Here is a 21,882-nt window from a genome sequence, read left to right on the forward strand (position 1 = left end):
GCACTGTAGATTCTAGGCCATTATAGGATTAAAACTCACTATTTACCTTAGAAAGGTGGTGGGGGCTTGCTTTACCTCCTTGACCACTGCAATGGGACGTCACTGTGTGTGTGTGTGTGTGTGTGTGTGTGTGTGTGTGTGTGTGTGTGTGTGTGTGTGTGTGTTGCAGAGGCTGGACTCGGCATAAGTGAGGCAAGTGCTGGACATCTGAGCTACAGCCTCAGCTCTAGCTCTAATTTCCCCCGCTTGTCATAGATGGAGGCTCACTGAGATAAAGAGTATGTGAAAGAACTTCAAAATAACAAAACAAGAAAACAGAGACAACCAGGAAGTCCTTAAACCACACACTTTTAAACCACACATTTCAGTTCAACTCCTTTATCTCAGAATCAGTACATCAGTGTTAACCAAACTTGTCAGATGTGTAAAAATGGATGCTTTCAGGGTGTGTGTGTGGAAAGCGGGGGACAGAGAAGGGTGGAAAAAGCAAACAAGAATGGTTTCAGATGCCACCCAAGACGCTCCACTAAAACATGCTTTATTATATTAGAAAACACTTCTTCACAATAGCGTCTTCCTGTTTGGCAGGGTAAGGAAGGTTCTTAATGAACTGGAGTGTTCTTATCTCATTTTTTCCACTTTAAAATTAGGATAAAATAACTCACCTTTCCCCATACATTACATTGTTGGGTGAAAAATATGCCTTACATTTTGAAATTGTTAATCTTTGAATGTCATGCTTAAATCAATTAGTGGTGAGAAAACCCCTCTTAATCAAAACGAACTTACTTGAACTTTAACCTCCTGGTGGCTGAGTAGAGGAACCAAATGAGGAACTATTCCAGAGTCTATTACCATCTGTATCTGTTCATTGCCAGCATCCGTAAGGTAGGAGAGGGCCCAGACAGTATCTACCAATATCTAATAAGTAAAATAAAAGTTCAAATCGTCAAATATTTTCTCAATAATTCTTTTCTTTTGGGGGTAGGGTTTCAAGACAGGGTTTCTCTATATAGCCCTAGCTGTCCTGGAACTTGCTCTGTAGCCCAGGCTGGCCTCAAACTTAAGAGACCCACCTGCCGCTGTCTCCCAAGTGCTGGGATTAAAGGTATGTGTTATCATTTGGCCATTTTAATAATTCTTAACCATATAATCAATCTGAAATCTTTCTCTTCTTGCTTCAACTCATTAGAACAATCTCTATTCTGTATCTTTCACTATATTTAGGATGTATAAATTAATTATGATTCTAATCTGAGATCAGTATCTAATCTTATTTCAGCAAAATACACATGCAAACTACATAACACATTAAGTGGAAAATCAACCAACCAACCAACCACAAAAAAAAATATGAAACACTCAACATTTTTTGTCAGATGTTCACAATGTAGTATGATAGGTCCAAGGACATTATAGGTAATGTATATAGTTAGAAACAAATATACACACACACCCATCCAACATACACAGTGGTTTATAATACTTAGGACAGGTCAAATATATTTAAGAAATTCTCTAAAAATGTTAGTTCCATGCAGGTATGCATACTACTATTACTGCCTGGGTACTAGTATCCTAATAATTATATCTCCTAACAAAATAATTCAGGCAGTTTTACTGCTGTGGTTTGTCCACAAGAATTAGATAGTAAGACCCTATTACTGAAGAGACCACATGCCTTGGTTATAAAAAACAGAGAAGGAATTGGGATGCAAGCTTTCTCCTCTCTCGACAGAATAACACCAGAAGGTCTACACAGGCTGCTGTGGGAGAACTGTTATCAACAGTTTCACTCAGTTTTGAATTCTGTTAGCATCAACACTGACCAGTCAGGACAGAGGAGCCCACTGGTACAATAGTGGCAGGTCTATTATGGGTACAACAAACTGTTTTCTGATTGGATTTAATGTCTGCTTCATAGGAGGGAATTCATATCTGGCACTATAAATCTGGTAATATGCCTGTGGTTGAGGATATTATAGGTCCTGGGGTAGGAAATCCATTGCTGTTGTTTTGCTAAATGGGTGTGATATGCTTGTCAAACTGCTTGCTAAATAACTGTTTATATCCATAGTAAGTAACAGTGCTACTATCAGCTTTGGCCAAAGAAGCACCTTTTTGCATTGATCAGTAATGACTGCATAGATTCAGAACTAGTTAAAATACTGAGAATAAATGTTCAGCTATTAATGGGCATCTATATTACCTTCTTCATAGGTCAGGAAACATTATTGAAGAAGCAGAAGGGAAGGTTTATAACTCTAATTTCTTGGCATGACATGTCTATTTTTTTCTTGAACTCAGAGCAGTTGTGATCATCTGTATAATATTGGGCCTGCCAATACCCTGTTATGGAAGGGAGAGGGACTCATGGGACATATAAATCCCCCTTGAGCAGTTAAGGGCTAATGGGGAAAAGGAGAGACATTTTCTTCAGTGGTACAGCAACTAGAAAGACGTTTCTAACTCCTGTAAACATTTCCTCATGCATGCTCCTCCAGTCAGCAACCCCAGGGAAGCTCACTGGGTCACACACATGCACACTACAGACATGACGGTTGAAGGGCATCACATTCTAAACAGGAAGGCTATGACCAGGACAAAAGAGATGTGTGTGTGTGTGTGTGTGTGTGTGTGTGTGTGTGTGTGCGCGCGCGCGTGTGTGAAAGAACAGAGAATATGAATATCAAAATACAACATGTACAAGTATAAAAATGGCACAATAAATCCATTAATATGTATAACTGATAAATGCTAAGAAGATAGCAAAACAAACAATGAGGGTAAGCTGGGCCACAAGCTTGTAATCTCATCTATTTCAGAGGCTGAGATATGAAGATCACAAGTTCAAGGCTGGCCTGGGCTACACACTTGAGTTCAAAGCCAACCTAAGACACCACAGGAGATCCGGTCTCAAAATAAAAAGTAAAAAGAGGGCTAGGGATAAATATAGCATAGTGGTTAAGTATTTGTCTAGTATTTGTAAGGTCCCAGGTTCAACCCTCAATGCTACAAAGCAAACAAACACCACCACCAACAAAAACACTACAGGCAATATCTTATATAGAAGGTTCCCCACAGATTAAGATCAAGGCAATAAATATGTAAAAAAGGTAATGCCTTAGAAATACATATTTCATGTAGCTCTAACTATGGGAGGGCCTTTGTGATTAACTTCTACTAATGATGATGGGTATGTTAGTGCATTCCTATAACCAAGCTCTGAGGAAATAAAGAAGGAAGAACAGGAGTGCAAGAACACCCTCAGTTTCACAATGAGCAAGGGGGAGTGCATTCAAGAAAGTTCTAAACACACACACACACACACACACACACACACACAACTTTTTTTTTCAGCAAGAGATAGTGTTGCACTTGGGAGCTTAAGATAAAAGGATTTTGAGAGAGGCCAGTCTGGGCCATAAAGTGAGACCCTGTCCCAATAAGTAAAACAAAACACAGCACAAAATGAAAGAATTGACATAAAGTGGTATCAACACATATAAAACAATTACATCACAATTTGCAAATATATCAGGATCCTCTGGAGTTTTCATCATAGGCTAAAATTTGTTGACTAAGGCAAAAAAAATTTAAGTTATTTGGTCATGACTAGAATCTATAAAGACTGTATACATTTTTTGAAGTCCCAATGTTAAATAAATCATTGATGTACCTAGATCCAAATTCTACTTCAAATCAAACTAGAATACATGTTTGTATCTGACAAATTTTATATTGTAAGATAAGTTTCTCTTTTTATTTCTTTGTTCTTACTTAAGAATGACTAGTTCTAACTTAAGAAGGCTATACATATAATAAATATTATTTAGTGAATGATAAAGTATTTGTGAAAGATAGCCCTAAAAATAATAACTCAAATGAGAAATGAATATTCAAGACCCACTACAAGTAAAAAAAAAAAAAAGGCACAATCTCATCTAGAGGTGGTCAACAAGTGGAAAGAAAAATAAAGTTATTTTATATTCTAATAGTTACAAACATTACTGCAAATCTTTGAAAAGCAGAACACTGAAATTTAAATTTAATCAAAGGACTCTGATATAACTGGAGAGATAAGACTGAAAAATGGAACTGAACAGCAACAAGTTTTCATAGTTGGTGTATGTATATAAATACGAATTATTGTCTTTAAGCTAAATATTAATTTAAGCTTCAAAATACAAAAACATCACCATGTGTATATACTCTCAAAAGCCAGGCTGCCAGATATGGTAACCATAAAGGTCATGACTAATCAATCATGATAGTGAGGGGAGGTGGCTAAGTGCATCTTTATGACAGGCTTGATTCTTCACTGAAGCTACAGTTTGTGATAGAGCAAACAGAGCAAATGTCAATATAACATACCTATCTCAATTCTTGAAATGGTCAATTATGAGAGGGAATACAAGTACACATTGCTTTCATTTCTCTCCTGTAACATAGAGGGAATCCAATACACATGTATACACACATACATATATAAATATACAAAGAATTTACTCACATTTACATCTGTGTGATGAATTAATACACAAAGAGCTGGAAGAATCTGAGAAGAGAAATATGAACAATTCAAAACATATACAGATTAAAAAAATACATATAATGGTATCTAAGTATTTTTCTTTTGTTTACCTCCTGAATCGTTTCCATTGGTGGTGGTGGATCTTTGTGGCGACATAAATTGACCATAACCCAGGTAACATTTCTTAAGAATGTTATAGGAATAGATGGACTTATGAATGAAAGCAGAGGTTTTACAACTCCAAGACTTATCACATAATCTCTACATTGAGGCCCATCACCTGTAGAAGGATTAATTTAATAAGATAATCAACAGTAAGCCTTTTCAGAAAACATAAAGCATTGGGTACAAATTGCGGCTTCTAATATTTTAATAAGATCTCTTTAGTTTTATATAAAGTTTTAGGAATTTAACAAGTAGGTACTCTAGGTCTTTGAGCCAAGAGAAACAATGTAAGATACAAGCTCATATTACTTGAATCTGTGCCTTTATAAGCTGCTCGCTCACAGGATGCATCTATGCCCTCAAGTGTGGCGGCCCAGGAATTCTTTTATATACCTTAAGTGGACATTTGTTACTGTTACCTCAACAACTCAGTTTAACAAACTTTCAAATTAATACAAGATATGTCAAAATAACTGAGAAAATGTTGCAGAATTCACAGTTATGATCCAATATTAAAGTCTAGTGTGGAGATACAAGTCTGTAATTCCAGTATTTTGGAGGTGAAATGAGAAGAATGGAGTCAAGGCTAGCTTTAGCAACATAAGGAGTTCAAAGTAGAGACCCAATATTAAATTAAAAACTAAACAATCCACAAGTAAAAACTTGTTTGCATATAATACCTGGTGATGTATTTGAATTAATTCCAAAATGTAACTAGAATTAAAAACAAAACCCCAAATATTATGATATTCCTTTGATACAGTGGTTTTCAACCTGTGGGTCTCAACCCTTTGGGGGTCGCTGTCAGATATCCTGCATATCAGGTCTTTACATTACAATTCATAACAGTAGCAAAATCACAGTTGTGAAGTAGTAATGGAATAATTTTATGGTGAGTGTCCTCACAACATGAGGAACAACTGTATTAAAGGTCACAACATCTGGAAAATGGAGAGCAAAGGAGGGAGGCACCTGGATATGCACCATCCTTTTTAAAGGTAGTGTACTCTGAACTAGTAAGTTTACCGAGCAAGCTGCCCACAAAAACTCCCAATCATAACGTCTCATGTCAGACCTAGAAGGGACATATCCTAAAGACTCACATGCAACCAACTGTGGTGGCACACACCCAGAACCTTAGAATTCAAGAGGCTAAGCAGGAAAACTGCTCTGAGTTCAATGCAACCAGGGCTATATTGTAAGTTCAAGGTCAGCCTGGAAAATATATGCTGCACTACACATGCAAGCATGCATAAACACAGAGTAAGTGAAATGTCATCATTTAAAACAATCTCCAGAATCTCCCTTTATCCAAGTAATGAGAGCACTAAAAAGGGATATTCCAGTCCCATCCTCCATAGCTGAGGTCTCTTGAGTTACAGCAGAACAGACTATTACTCAGATCCCAGAATTTTCCCATTATTGGGTCTCTGATTTTTTTTCAGACAGGGTCTTGCTATGTAGTATAGGCTAGCCTTGAACTCACAGCAATCTCCTGCCTCTACTTCCTGAGTTCTTTGTTACTATATTCTCCAGTAAATAGACATGGTGGTATAGGGCTGCAATCCCAGCACTTGGGGATGTGTGTGTGTGTGCTCCAGCTGAGGTAGGAGGATCATAAGTTCCAGGTCAGCTAGATTACCATAAACAAATGGAAAAATGCCTCTACTGCTGGGCTGTGGTATCAAATGCCTTTAATCCCAGCACTTGGGAGGCAGAAGCAGGTGGATTTCTGTGACCAGGTCAGCTGGTCTACAGAGTGAATTCCAGGACAGCCAGAGCTACAAAAAGAAAGCCCATCTCAACTACCCCAAAGCCTCTAACTAAAAACAAGTGCTTGAAATACTGAGATTGTGTCAATTATTCTCCCTACAGCTACTTATAAGTGCAAAGGTAGTGCTTATAATGTTCAACAATTAGACTATTAGATACCCCCTGTTAATTCCTTAAGTAAGAACTGACTACTGACAAAAAGATATCATGGTAACTTAAGCAACAAACATACTCCTTCTGTTTATTGTTGTTTTACATTTCTATAGTTACACAATAAAAATTTCTCTGCCAATTTCACAAAAACTGGAAATGACAAGAAATTACTTTTCAACCACTAGCAGTCATTTTGATTGGCTAATATGTGGTTTATTCACTTAGTGGATTAGCACTCTAACTTCTATACAAACCTATGATATTTCCCAATGCCCACACTGCTTGCTCACAGACATTCTGATGCGGTGAATGCAGAAGCCTCAGGAAAAGTGGCACAGCATCTGAAAGAGGAAAATGTAACGATTAAAGAGGAAGATAATACAAGCCCCTTCAATTGTTTTTTGGCTGAGACCTAATACAAACTACCAACACTATCTACCATCTTCGCCCAGGAGTAAGCTCAGATCATAAGGCTTGGCAGCGAGGACTTTCCCTGCTGAGCCATCTCTCCTGCCTTGCTTAAATCACCTTTGTGTAGGGACATTGAAATGAAGACTATCGGAGTCATTAGGCCAGTGGTTCTCAGAGCACACCGAGATCTTCTCCATCAGAGGGTAACTCTGTTGCAAAGTGGAGAGCAAACACAGAAACAGCTCTCCACATACCTGAGCAGACTAACATGCACTGACTCTTCTTGCCTTTACACAGAACTCTGAAGAACACTACATAATTTATATGTGTATAGATCAATCATGTTCATAATAAAAAATAGCTCAATTACCTATTATTTTTAGATACTATACAAGATAGCAATGATAAACAAATCCAAAGTCTTTTTCTTCCTGGGAATCGTAGAAAACACCTGTAATCCTAGCACTTACATGGAAGCAGGAAGATTAGCAGTTCAAGGCTAGCCTACCTGCATAATGAGTTTGAGCCCAGCCTGGACTACATGAGACCCTGTTTTAACAAAACAAAACAAAATAAAAAAACAACTCAGTCTCTTCCTAGTAATTAAGAACTATATAAAAGAATTAAAAGAGTGAAAGAGGGGCTGGAGAGATGGCTCAGTGGTTAAGATCATACTGGCTGCTCTTCAAGAGGACCCTGGTTCAATTCCTAGCACCCACATGGCAGCTCACAACTGTCTGTAATTCCTGCTCCAGAGGATCCAATGCCCTCACACAGGCATACCTGCAAGCAAAATGTCTTAAGGGTAGATACTATTCTATAATATAGTTATATCTTTTAGGAGGAGCTATGGATTTATTTATTTATAAGATGAGGCCTCAAACTCATGATCCTTCTACATCAGCCTCTCAAACCTTGGGATTAAAAGCATGTGCCACTATGCCTGGCCATTACAGTTTATCTTTACCAATGGGGGGGGGAATCATAATTTTGTTAATTAACAACTTACTGGATTGAACCACTGCTTGCGTCTGTTCAGACGTTCCAGATGCAATATTTGTCAAAGCCCATGCAGCTTCAAACTGTAAAGAAGGACTACCAAAGAACAAGAGATTTTAACCACACATTTCACTTCACCTAAATGTCTGCCAACCATTTACTCCCTCTAGTATTTAAAATGCAGTTCAAAAGTTTATTTATCCATCTATCCTTAAAAACTTAACAACCCAATCATTTCATTATGAAGTTCATACATGTCCCCCAAATGCCCTTCTTAGTATTTTTAGTTATATGTTTATTAAAATAGACACTTACTTTCATATTACTCCTGTTTTCAAGTACTTATTTTGCTAATTTTCAAAGTTCACAAGTTAAAAATCATTCTCAAATTTGTTTTTGGTTCTTACCTTGATTTTAATTTTCAATTCTATCCCATAACCTTTCTTTCTCTTTTAAAAGGAAAACCCCCTCTACGAAGCCCAGGCTGGCCTTGAACTGCAACTTCCAGAGTTCTCAGATTACAAGCATGTATCCTCATGCTTGGTTTTTGTTTCTGAGACGGGGTCTCTAGTCCAGATAGTCCTTGAACTCATTATGCAGAGCCAAGGATGACTTTGAACTTCTGACCTTCCTGCCTCTACCTCTTGAGTCATTTTCCTTTAAAGATTAAACTAGCAAATATACCCTTTCTAAAGAACATATTCTAATTTCAGATAATATTTATATACTTACTTGTCATCTCTTTCAAGACAATGAACTAAAATAGGCAATATTCCAGATTTTATTAAGTCATCAATTGGTGGATTTCGATCACTGGACAAAAGCTTCCTGTAAGATAGACACCTCTTGTAAAACTTAATGTCATATATTATTACAATTAAATTCAAATTTACATTGGATATAGGTATTGTTGTAAATCTGAAGAGATGGCATAATTATACACTTTGAAAGTTACTTCTTATACTTCATATAATGCAATATTTTCTCTAATCATGAAAAGACTATTAATAAGTTAAATTTATAAGTAGGGCCAATATTTAGAAAAATATGATAGGCATTTTGCCATTTTTATAATATAACACTATTCCTTCACTACAGTTCTGAATATGGCAACTAAAAAGGTAACTAAATTTCTTTGAAAAAAAAAAAAAATGACAGGTTCTTACTATGTAGTCTTGGCTTCCGCCTCCTGAATGCTGAGATTAAAGGTGTGGCACAACTAGAGGTTTTTATATGTGCTATGTTCGGAGTCAATTTTAAGCTCAGACAAAAAGGCAGACAAACTACAACATATCATTTACTTCACTAAGAAAGGAATTAATAGGTTTTTAAAATATCCAAAATTATGTATTCTAGGCCATAAAGGTAAGAGTCCAAAGGGTGGCATGTTTAAAGTGATCACAGTGTTCAATTCATCCCACTCTATACATATTAAATATCATGAAAGCCCAACAACACTAACATAAATCTTCTCCTTACTGGACTCTGCTGTACAACTATATAAAGACAAGGTTAAAGAAAGTCTAGTCAGAGCATCACTCTCTGGAAGGGACAGTTATTCATCTACTACCTTATGAATAGAAAATTCCTTGTCTTACTTTTCACCTGCTCCATAAGGTGGCTACACCTTACCTAACTGACTCAGCCTGGGACCAATGTGATCTCATCTCTGAGCACTTTGTTTCCTCCTCTCCTCACTAGGAATGCCTAGCCATCTATTTATTTCAGGTTCTGTACCACCTCTCAATTCTAAGAGTATGTGTACAGCATAGTCCCACACTTGCTGCTGGGTGCCACTACTTTTAAATAGCTCTGCAGTCCCTATTAAATTCTAAACAATCACTACTACTACTACTACTACTACTACTACTACTACTACTACTACTACTACTACTACTACTGTTTTTTCTTTTTCTTTTTTTTAAAGACAGGTTCTCATATATCCAAGGCTATTCAAACTTCCTATAACTTCCTATGTGGCTAAGGATGGTCATATATTTCTGATCCTCCTGCTTCTACCTCCAAAGAGCTGTGATTACAGGTGTGTGAAAATACACCCGTTTTACCCAGAGCTTGGTATCACATCTGTACATACTAGGCAAGAGGCATTCTACCAAACTGAGGTATATAACCTCAGGCCAGAATCTAAACTATATTTTGCTAGCAGAACATAAAAAAATTCAATCTGGAACTGATCCACAAACTTCCTCTGTATTAGGTAGTTTTCATAGCGTGGGAAGGACGATCTAGGCCACTGGGGATTGGGGGTGGGGTGGGGAGGACAGACGTTAATGGTTGTAATCAGTGCTCGATCCAGCATGGGACAATACTGACACATCAGGAAAGACGCACATACTGATGGGTAGCCTGACTGTCAACAAGAGTAAACCAATTGCTTTCTCATTGGATCTTAATCTTGTTCCACAGAAGGGAATTCATACCAGGCACTGTCAACCTGGTCAAAAACCGATGGTTAGGGAGGTGATAGTCCTAGGGGTAAACCTACAATTGTAGTTTGGCTAATCATCATGTTGCCAAACTGCCTTCTAAATATTTATGTTTACACTCATAGATTTGTACTTGGTCAAAAATATTTCTGTAATGGTTAATACAGAGACCTCTAACTGGTCAAAGTATTGAGAATAAGTGACTGTAGAGTGTTCAGCCCCAAATGGGACATCTCTATCAACACGCTCTCCCTTTAAGGATCAGTGCACACTATGGAAGCAGGTAAAGAAAATATGTAAGAGCTGGAGGACAGTGCTGTGAAATACTGCCCTCAGGATGTAACATGGCCACAGCACTCAAGAACTCACAACAGGTATGGTTCCTTCACAAGACCAAACTTTGCAGCATGGATCAGGGAGGAGTTCACAAGGCCTTACTCTAGCTAAGGAGCTGTTGGCAGTTGATGGCTATTGAGAGACAGTCATTTCTCTTTGGAGGTGTGGCCACTGGTAGGTTGAGCAAGCTCCAATGGATGGGAAGCACTAACTGGATTCAGTAGGTTAAAGGAACTTTTTTAAAAAGGGAGGACATGAAGTTAGAAAGGGGATCTGTTGGGAGGGAAGTTAGAGAAGTGAGAGGTAGATATGGCCAAAATACATTGTGTGCATGTAAGAAATTTTCCTATAAAGAATAAAAATATTCCATTAAAATCAAGAAAAGAATACTGCATAGTATTTTTACAGTACTATCCATAATTCATAGCACAGTGCTTAGCACAAGTATAAATAAAGTCAGGTCCTTTATCTTATTTGACAATTTTTTAAAGACTCATTTTATTTTATGTATGAGTGTTATGCTTGCATGTGTGTCTGTGCATCACATGTGTGCCTTGTACCCAAGGAAGTCAAAAGGTGTCAGGTTCTCTAAAACTGGAGTTCTGGACAGTTGTGAGCTGCCATGTGAACTGTGGTCGCTGGGAACTGAACCCAGGTCTTCTGCAAGAACAGTAAATGCTCTTCAGCACAGAGTCATCTCTCCAGACCCCACCTTTCTCAATTGATAATAGAGTGCAATGTCTACAAAACAGTATGAATCACCTGGTGCCAGGGTCTGTCTTTGTGTCAAGGCTCCATCCAACAGTTTTACCTCTACTTCCTTTTGCAGTAACATTGTTAACACAGTGAAAAAAGGGAAAATAATAAGTCCTAAAATTATCTTGAAATCAGTTTGTTCTTACATAGTCTTGAAATTGTCTCAGGATTTCCCTGAAATCCACAGTTCATACTTTGACCATAATTTGCATCTTAGTCATCTTTTTTATAAACATGAATTTACTGTTTTAAAACGTGATCTCTTTTATACCAAACTCTAAGTAGTTCTTCGGCCTATGGTATACAATAATGTAGCACTACATTTTCCCTATTTGTCTTAGTTAAGGCAAATACATATAAGCACATATAATAAAATATAAAAGGAGACCCTGGCAGCAAAAGTAGTTACAATAGTTAATTAATCTTTCATTCCATTGGGCATGATAAATTTAATTCAATAGTTATATACATTTCGATTGGCTTTGAAAATTATAAATTTATAAACTCAATTTCCATTTGCTTTTGGGATACCATCTTACAAGGACTCCAATTTGCAGCAAGGCTCTCTAAGGAAGGGAATGGCTAAGTTGCCTTTAGCCTACTGGCTATGGGTGGGATAGGATCTCTGTTGGTCTTTTCTGTGTCGAATACACAGATTGCAAGCCCAGTGCCACTTTGAGATCTTTGGCAGCAGTTAACTCTGCAGCTCACACATGATTGAGCATGTATGATAATGAGTATTCAGAGACGGGTAATGCCTGGGGGGCGCTCACCAACCTAAAACAGAGCGCCTGTGTGGCCTGGGCAGGAGTCTCCATGACGGGTAAGGTGACCTGTTGACGTCCCATGCAACCTAAGTCAGAAGCTCATTTTTTAGTAAAAGGGGGACCTGTAGGGCCCTGGCCCCTGTTCTGGGTAACTGTTGTCTTGCTTGCTGACCTTGACCTTGATATCCTCCCTATGCTAATTCCCTGCCGGGTTCCACCCTCCTGAATGCTTAAGGGAAGTTCCTTGTCTGTGTATCCTGCATAATGGGCGTTAACAGCTTAGATGAAAGATTGTAAAACATCAGTAGCGAACTTCTGCCCACTGGGGTTCTCCCATTGTGCTGTAAGCCTATATTTAAGACCTCTTCCCTCCTTCAATAAACAGCATTCAGCATTTAAAAAAAAAAAATATATATATATATATATATATATGCATATATATATATATATATATATATATATATATATGTAAAAGGGGGAGGTGGAAGGAGGGAGGACAGGGGAATCTGTGGCTGATATGTAAAATTAAATTAATTACAAAATAAAAACATTAAAAAATGAAAAAAAACTGAGGGGAATGTTGCAAACATGGGGAAAAAGACATATGGAAAAATATTAAATGTTCAAGTTGCTGTTATAGATGGAAAATGGTTAAAAGTCTGGTGCCCTTTAATTGCTGCCTATGAGACCCTGAGTGTGCTTGGAGCAAAGTGAAGCCTGATGAAGAGCCCACACTTGTAGTGGTCGGCTGTTCTAGTTATGACCTTGAAGCACGGCCCCTAGTGAGGCATCAGGTAACTGCTACACCTGCCTATGACCTTAAAGCACATGCCTCTGGGGCATGGCTACTTGAGACCCTTAAGACCTAGGATGCAGCACTCTCTTCTCTCCCTCATGGTTTGGATGTTGGGACTGACCGGGCAGATCTTGGAAGATCAGTGTGGGACATAGCTGGGCTTTCCCTGACCCTACGATAAATACCTATGCTATAGTGAGTTACCCCCTAATAAATTACCTTGTTCATTTATATATATATACACATGATTCACACATTTGATAAGACATTGCACAAATCAGTGAAAATATTTTGCACTTTCAAATCTTATCAACTACGACCAGTATCTTATTTAAATATTTTTGTATGAACAATCCTTCTATATTTATAAATATACAAAGCAACCATTGTTATAATACAACCATGTCTTACTCAATATACTAGTTAATTCAAAGATCTTTCTCAGTAATAAATTGGGTAGATGTGTGTATGAGTGTGTTCATGTATGTGTGCAAGTACATATAGTGAAAGCCAGAGGTCAAGCTCAGAATCCATTCTTCAGGAGCTACCCACCTTGTTTTGGGAGACAGGGTTTCTCACTGCCTGGCCTCACCAAGTCAGCTATGCTGCCTGGCCAGGGGAGCCCCAAGGATGGGTCTAGTCTCCGCTTCCAGGGCTAGGGTTACAGGCCAGCGCTACATGGTCAGCTTTTTACATGGGTTCTGGGGACTTAACTTGGGTCCCCGAGCTTGCACAGCAAGCACTCTCCAGGTTGAGCTATCTCCTCAGCGCCTCACTAAGTTTTTCTGGCTTTTTCCTAAAAACATGACAACACAGGATTCACACCTGAAATGTAGAAAATGACTTGGCAGTTCTGGCTTAGAAAAACACTAGTGTAAATGCAGCAATATACACTTAATGTATACTTGTTATACATGATACATTATGCTTATAACTCAAATCATTGTTTTAACTAATAACAAGCACTGTTGGAAGACTTAGCTATCTAAAACAGGGGTCTGAAGAACTTGAATTTTGATCTTTTAACTCACCTAGCAGCTTGAACTGCACTTAATTGAATTCCTTGGTTATCACTTGAAGCATTCTATAAAAAAAAAAAAAATTATCACATGGATACACAGTAATTAGTTGTTTAGTCCAGAAAGTACAAGAGAGGTGAATAAAACTCAACTTACTTGAACAATAGCTTCTAGAGAGGTATTTTGCTGGCAAGAAGTTAAAGAGAAAACAAAGTTAAAAAGTCATCTTTAAATGCTGTGTTTATAAAAAAAATCTGCTGGAAGTTTTAGATTACCAGAATAATATAACTTACCACTCTATAATCACCATCTATATCAGAGTCTTCACAGATATCTTCATGTGGTACATTCCTTCTCTTTAAGAGATGTTCATCTCTTTTATTCTTTAAGAAAAAAAAAATCAAACAATTTCAGATAAGCAAAACAGTTAACTATTTTCATACAAAAGCTAAGCAATCCTGTGTCTACAAACTGAAATGATGACATGCCTTTTAAATGTAAAAACAAATGCAAAAAAATTAAATCAAATATGAAATAAACACTGACAACACTAATTTGAGTCCAAATCACAAACACTATTCATTTCTGTGAACTAACTGTAAAAACAAAAGTTTTACTAAAATGGCTAATGTACAGTTTAAGCCAGAATCATACACACACACACACACACACACACACACACACACACACACACACACACACATACATATTCAAAAGTACTAAACCATTTTATATATCATCTGAAAAGTGACTCTTTATTACCTAAAAGCAGAGTCAAAGTAAAAGCTGGGCAGTTCAAAATTGGGCAAAAATTAATAAAAGTCAAGGACCATTTTTAAATTTTACTTGAAATGTTTGGGGCAAATCAAAAATTATATTCTCAACTCTGGTCTACTTTAATATTTGAAAAGACAAAACTAGTATGTATCAAATTAGCAAGATAGAACTATTATCTATTAATAGCAGAACTATTTAGTTTAACAGTATCTCTATGGCTTAGAATTTTCATAAATCATTAAAAGTTATAAAAAGTAAACTTGTTCACATCTATTAGTGGAAAGTGGACAAGTTGTATCTTGCCAATTTCAATGGTTTCCTAAAAACAAAAACAAAAATTTGTTTGAAAAAAAAATGTTGAGCACGTGAGACTGAAAAAGCTTAACTATATTCAACAAATACAATTTCATTACATAATAGGTTGTATATTTTATAAGATAGAATTCTTAATAGTTTCTGTATGCTGTTATTAGAACTATTTCTCAGAATACCAATAGTAAGCCATACTTACCTTCCTTAGTTCAACTACAACTTCATTTCGTTGTCTTCTCATAGTCTACAAAAAATAAGAAAATAAATTTTCTAGTTTCCACCTGCCTATACATTCAACTTTCTCTCAAAACTGCATTTTATGATCTTTCACAAACACTCCAACTCTACCTTAATAAATAAATGGTTCATCCATCCTTCCAGTTGCATAGATACAAAACCTGGAGCCATGTTTTCATATATCATACATTCACTTATCCAAACTCTTACTGCCTTTTATTGTCTTCTCTGTAACTCTTCCAATCCAAATTGTCATTCTTTCTCTGAGACCAATGCAAACACCTAATATGTTATCTCTCTTGCTCTTCTTTTTAAAAATATTTTAAATTTATGTGCATGTGTGCACGAGCACCCAAATGCATATGTGTATCATGTGTGCGTAGGAGCCCAAGGAGGTAGGAAGACGGCATCAGATCCCTTAGAATTTGAGTTCAAGGCAGTTGTAAGCTGCCAAATCCTTTGTAAGAGTAAGCACGTGCTCTCAGCCACTGGGCCATCTCTTCTGGCTTGCTCTCTTGTTCTTCCAACTTCTTCTCTCTAGTCTGCTCTTATCAGAGCAACCTCAATGATCTTCATAGCTTTAATTTTTGTATACTATACATGGACTCCTTTGGCAACTTGGTAAAAATCAAACTGTTATCTTCTGATATACTATTTTTAAACACATACACACATACGCACATACACGCGCAACACTGGTATGTATGGTATGTAGTATTTCCCAAGAAGATGGATCAGGGTTCAGTTTTTAGACTTAGTATCTCTCTGTACTTGAACTTCCTCATCTACAAAACAGTAGGATAGGATCCTGTCCTGCCCCCTGTTTCCCCCCTCATTTTTGGTAGGTGGATTTTTGCAACAGGATCTCATTATATAGTCTTGGCTAGCCTGGAACTCATTATGTTGACCAGGCTGGCCTAGAACTCACAAAGACCTGCCTGCCAGTGCTTGAGGGCTGGTATTAAAAGCATGGGACACTACACTCAAATAGTGAGGTAAGCACTCTGAGTTCTATCTCCAGTCCTCTTTTTGCTTTTTATTTTAAGACAAGGTCTTACAATGTTGCCAGGCTGACCTTGAACTCCCTTGGGCAGGCTCTGAAATTGTTGTCTTCTTGCCTTAGTCTTAGAGGTTGGGATTTATAGAGCTGTGCAACCAGACCTCCACTCAGCCTACTTCTAAGATTTACAGTAAAGCTTAAATAAGTAAATACATCCAAGTTCCTAGACACTTCCTATGTGTTAGTCTTATCATTACTGCTATGTCCTCAGGTGGGAATGTTCTTCCTTATCAAGGCATTCACCAACTTTCTATCTATATACTATCCTTTATCATGCCTAACCTTTCCTCATCATAACATATATCACATCCTAAATTACTATATAATTTTATTTGTTTATTGGTAACCCCTCCACTACAATATAAATCCTCTCTCTATATGAGATAACAAGGATAAGCATCATTTCTTAACTATCTTAATTTTATATGTGCTATCTTAATTTTATATGTGTAGAAAACTTTGCCCCAATTTTTGATTACATTACTTTAGTCTGTGGTCTTTTGATTTTTGGAACAGATAAGGACTTTAATAATACAAAATTTAAAATGCTAACAAAATAAATATTGCAAAATGAATAATCAACTATGAACTAAGAGTTTTAAGATCCAGTATCTCAATTAATCATTACAACCTGAAGAAATTTTTGTTCTTATATATTCACGTAAATACAAAAACTGAAGCTTATATTAAACTAGCCCCCCAAACAGAGGATTAGAATCCAGTAAGCTACATTATTTTCCAAACATCTGGAAGTAGAATTCAAGCCAATTTGAGAGTCTAAGGCTCATATTAAAGTAAAAGTGTTATAGGCAAAGATTCAGTAATATGAAAATCTGAGATCAAAATTCTCTAAAAATCCAAATTTGGAATGTTGACATATCTCAAGTGATAAACTATACACCACAAATTATTTCATGCTCAAAATTATTTGACATATTATATAACTATCATTTACTATATATATAAAACATAAAATATAAATGAATTTCATGTTTGGGTTTCGGTCTTATCTTAAATATATGCACAATTTTGAAAATGTAAAGCTATCCTTGCCCATGCATTTTGGGTGAGAGATACTCAACTTGACCACTAAGTTTTGCTTATTGTAACACAAAACAAACACCTATGCTCTCTGCCCCATCCGGACTATGGTGCCTCTAAGGTGTGTTACCTAAAAGACAGTTCAACTAAGGTAACTAAGACAGACTTCTGAGGGACAGACGGATTAAATCCCTGGGAAAGTGTCATTAGTAAGCACTGCACCTTAAAGAAGACAGGAGTGTAATGAACTTTACCTTCTTCACATTAGTGCAAACTATTATACAAGTCCTTTCTCCACTGTAATATATGCTATTTATTAAAGTTGGAGGTTTCAATAATTTAGAATTAAAAAAGAAAAAAAAAACCAGGAAGATCTCAAACTCAAGACTGGCCTGGGCTATATAACAAAACCCTGTCTCAAAAACCACTAATAAAGAACTTACTGACTTTTTTTCCCCCCGTTTTTCCCCAAATTTCTTTCTGGAAACAACTCTAATCAGCATTTTATTTTTACCACTGCACCAAAATAGCCTTTCTAAAAGCAATTAACAATCTTTAAGGTATGGAAAAAAAAAAGACCAATACCCACCCAAGAATTCACTCATTTAAAATAGTCACTTTTGTCAAACTTGTTCATACATTAATATTTGAGGTCACTTCCCTCTCAAGATTCAGAATACATTGTCCCCAAATATGTCACAGTCCCAAAGACAACTGCAAAGCAGAAGATATAAGGTAGGCCCCCTGACTTCTCCAACTCTACCATGAATTCTGGGAAGATTCTAAAGACCCAGAGAGAAGTCTAGGCCCTCACCAGTCCTGAGGCCACTCCAGGAGAATCTATGAAACAAAGATTCCTAACTAACCCTTTCCTTCCATTAGCTTCCCAAGGTATTTTTTTCTTTTTCTTTTTCATTTTTCTTTATTAAGAAATTTTCTACTCACTCCACATACCACCCACAGATCCCACCTCCTCCCTCCTCCCACCCCTCAGCCCTCCCTCCCAAGCCATCCCACATCCCCACATCCCCCAAATCAAGGTCTCTTGTGGGGACAGCAGAGCCCGGCACACTGAGCCTAGGCAGGTCCAAGTCCCTCCCCACTGCACCAAGGCTGCACAAGGCATCACACCACAGGCACAGGGCTCCCAAAAGCCTGCCCATCCATCAGGGATGGATCCCAATCCCCCTGCCTGGGTGCCCACCAAACAGTTCGAGCCAAACAACCGTCTTCCATATCCAGATGGCCTAGTCCAGTCCCATGGGGGTTCCACGGCCACTAGTCTACAGTTCATGGGCTTCCACTAGTGTGGCCGGTCATCTCTGCGCGTCTTCCCATCATGATCTCGACGTCCCTTGCCTGCAGTATCTCTCCTCTCTCTCATCAATTGGATTCCAGGAGCTCAGCCTGGTGCCTGGCCGTGGATCTCTGCATCTGCCTCCATCAGTCACTGGACAAAGGCTCTCTTGGTCCAATCGGGTGCTGGCGGGTTCTGTTTCCTATTGACCCAATTTAACAAGGCAACAACAACGTACGACTGGAACTATTGTTACCTGTAGAAATTATTTGCAAAGGAAGAGATTTGACAGTCTTTACTATAGGGTAAGAGTTTTTTAACTTCTCTTTCCAAAGTAGAGCCATCTCAGATCAAGGACTTTTATTCCTGAGGTCCTATGAAAGGAGCATATAAGGCTTCTTAGATCTCAGTCTCCCCATCTTAGAAATCAGGCTTTACATACTACATGTAGATTCAATGGTTGTGAATTCACAAAATTCACACTGCACTAAACAGTGCTGTCAATTAGAATTCCCAAAAGCTGCCAAACTGGCCAAAGGCTTATTTATAAGCCACAGATACGCAAAGGATAAAGGGTATAAATGGGGGAGGGGAGAGGAATATAAAGTGAGGAGGTTGCAGATAAACTTTAGCACAGAATTTTTTTTTTTGTGTGTGTGTGGGTGGGTGTGTGTGTGGGTGTGTGGCAGGGTTTCACTGTGTAGCTTTGCGCCTTTTCTGGATCTCGCTCTGTAGACCAGGCTGGCCTCGAACTCTTCAAGATCCATCTGCCTCTGCCTCCCGAGTGCTGGGATTAAAGGCGTGCGCCACCACCACCTGACCTTTAGCACAGAATTTTAAAACCCATAATTTTCAAATTTGTCATACAGTTCCAAAATCTTAAAATTAAAGCAAAAAGAAATCAATTATGAAAGGTTCAAGCAACTAGTTCTTAAAGAATCCAGAATGTAGCCAGTCATGGAATCCCAGCACTCAGGAGGCGGAGGCAGGTGGATCTTTGTGAGTCAAGGCCAGCTTGGGCTACAGAGCAAGTTCCAGGACAGTCAGTCTCCAAAGCTACACAGAGGAAACCCTGTCTTGAGGGGAAAAAAAAAAAATCCAAAGTGTTATTTCTTCTTCAAAGGTACACATTTTTTAATTTAAAAAATATTTACCATGTTGATATCATTATGCTAGGGTTTACACATGTCCCTTGCTCTTAATGGAATATAGGTCTAATGCCTTCCAATTAATAGCTACTTGATTTCTAGTTAGTGGCTACCTAAATCTTGCTAATTTTCAAGTCACTTTTTAACCAATACACAGTTCTCTGAAACTCTAAAACTAATTCATTGTATAACATATTGTAAGAATTTTGATCTTTAAAATTTTCTTGGACAAAATCAAGACTTAGATTAATTAAAAATTATCTCATTAGAAAAAAAGCATTTAAAAAATGTAAAGCCTGGTGGCACACAGCTGTAACACCAGTAGTCTAGAATCAAGACAGGAAGGCCTGTGCGTTGAGGCCAGCATAGGCTACAAAAAAGACTCTAATCTTAAAAACAAGACAATGCCCAACAACACAGATTGGGATCTGTGAAAATTTCATTAACCACTTATTTGTATATGAACTACATATACAAAGATGGACCAGATGCACAGTATATCCACACCCTCAAGAGGAGAGAAATGGCTCAGTGGATAAAATCATTTACCATAAAGCCTAAAGGCTTGAGTTTGATCCCTGAGACTCACATAATGGAAAGGAAGATCAACTCCTACAAGCTGTCCTCTAACACAAGTGATGTGGTATGCATGGGTGTATACGTGCACACACACAATGGAATAAAAAGTTTCGAAAAAGAAGGTTGTACTCTTATGACAGAAATAGTGTTGAGACAGCCTCTCACTGTGTACTTGAGCTCATTATGTTGGAACCAGGCTGGCCTCAAACTCGTAAGAAATTGATCTGGGGGCTGGAGAAATGGCACTGGCTGCTCTTGCAGAGGACTAAGGTTCAATTCCCAGCACCCACATGGCAGCTCACAACTGTCTGTGACTCCAGTTCCAGGGAATCTGACACCTTCACACAGACAAATGTACACATAAAATAAATAAATTAAAAATATATATTTAAAAAAAAGAAACTGATCTGCCTCTTCTTCCCAAGTGCTGTCTGTCATTAAAGGTAAGAAAGCCAAATTCTTGACAGAATGATTTACATGAAGATATTCCAGACAGACAATATAGTACATACAAAAAAAGGTAAGATAAAAGAAGGCATTTACAGCCAAGAGTGGCGATACACACTTGTAATCCCAGCATTGAGGAGGCTGAGGAAGCAGGAAGATTAGGTGATCTGAGTTCAAGACTATATGGGCCACACAAAGAGACCCTGTTTCAAATGAAAAATTACACATAGACAATAAATAACTTCAACATCCTTAACTACCAGGGAAATGCAAAATTATAGAAATTAAAGTTACATTGGGATTCCATCTCATTCCAGACACAATGGCTATCAGCAAGAAAACCAAAACAACAAATGTTGATTAGGATACATGGCAAATAGAACACTTAATAATGTTGTTGGTGAGAATGTTAATTAGCTGTCACTATGGAGGAGACTGGAGAGATGGTTCAGTGGTTAAGAGCACTGGCTGCTCCTCCATATGACCCAGGTTCAATTCCTAGCACCCACATGGCAGTTCACAAATGTCTGTGACTCCAGTTCCAGGATATCTGGCAGCTCACACACACATACATGCAGGCAAAATGCTAATGTAAATAAAAATAAAATTTTAAAAGAGAAAACATTAAAAAAACAAAACTGTCACTATGTAAATCAGTACGGAGGTTTTAAAAAAAAAAAATAGAGAGAACACACTTGTTATATAATCAAGCTATACTGTTTGTAGGTATATACCCACAAGAATCGAAGTCAGCTTACTATGAATACCTTCATACCTATGTTTACTGTTGCACTTTTACCAATGCCAAGTCACGGAATCAGCTTCAGT

The 21,882-nt window shown here is 37.6% G+C and overlaps 1 protein-coding gene across 5 annotated transcripts in view; it reads right to left on the minus strand.

Moving 5' to 3' along the window:
* Kpna4 (karyopherin subunit alpha 4) overlaps window positions 1–21,882 on the minus strand; it is a 67,266-nt gene that overhangs the window by 20,047 nt on the left and 25,337 nt on the right. For 4 of the 5 annotated variants that reach the window (XM_076574240.1, XM_076574241.1, XM_042279143.2 and 1 more), the window contains 10 exons: window positions 15,445–15,489; window positions 14,450–14,539; window positions 14,313–14,342; window positions 14,169–14,221; window positions 8,768–8,863; window positions 8,046–8,131; window positions 6,880–6,966; window positions 4,645–4,814; window positions 4,514–4,558; window positions 790–921 (listed from right to left, as the gene is read on the minus strand). In XM_076574240.1, the coding sequence (XP_076430355.1) occupies window positions 790–921; window positions 4,514–4,558; window positions 4,645–4,814; window positions 6,880–6,966; window positions 8,046–8,131; window positions 8,768–8,863; window positions 14,169–14,221; window positions 14,313–14,342; window positions 14,450–14,539; window positions 15,445–15,489 (834 nt within the window). Of the gene's footprint in view, window positions 1–789; window positions 922–4,513; window positions 4,559–4,644; window positions 4,815–6,879; window positions 6,967–8,045; window positions 8,132–8,767; window positions 8,864–14,168; window positions 14,222–14,312; window positions 14,343–14,449; window positions 14,540–15,444; window positions 15,490–18,787; window positions 18,995–21,882 lie in introns of those variants that run through there. The other variant, XM_076574242.1, reaches the window with a different exon arrangement.

This window comes from Peromyscus maniculatus, chromosome 6 (assembly GCF_049852395.1).
Source record: "Peromyscus maniculatus bairdii isolate BWxNUB_F1_BW_parent chromosome 6, HU_Pman_BW_mat_3.1, whole genome shotgun sequence".
In the NCBI taxonomy this organism is placed as follows: domain Eukaryota; kingdom Metazoa; phylum Chordata; class Mammalia; order Rodentia; family Cricetidae; genus Peromyscus; species Peromyscus maniculatus.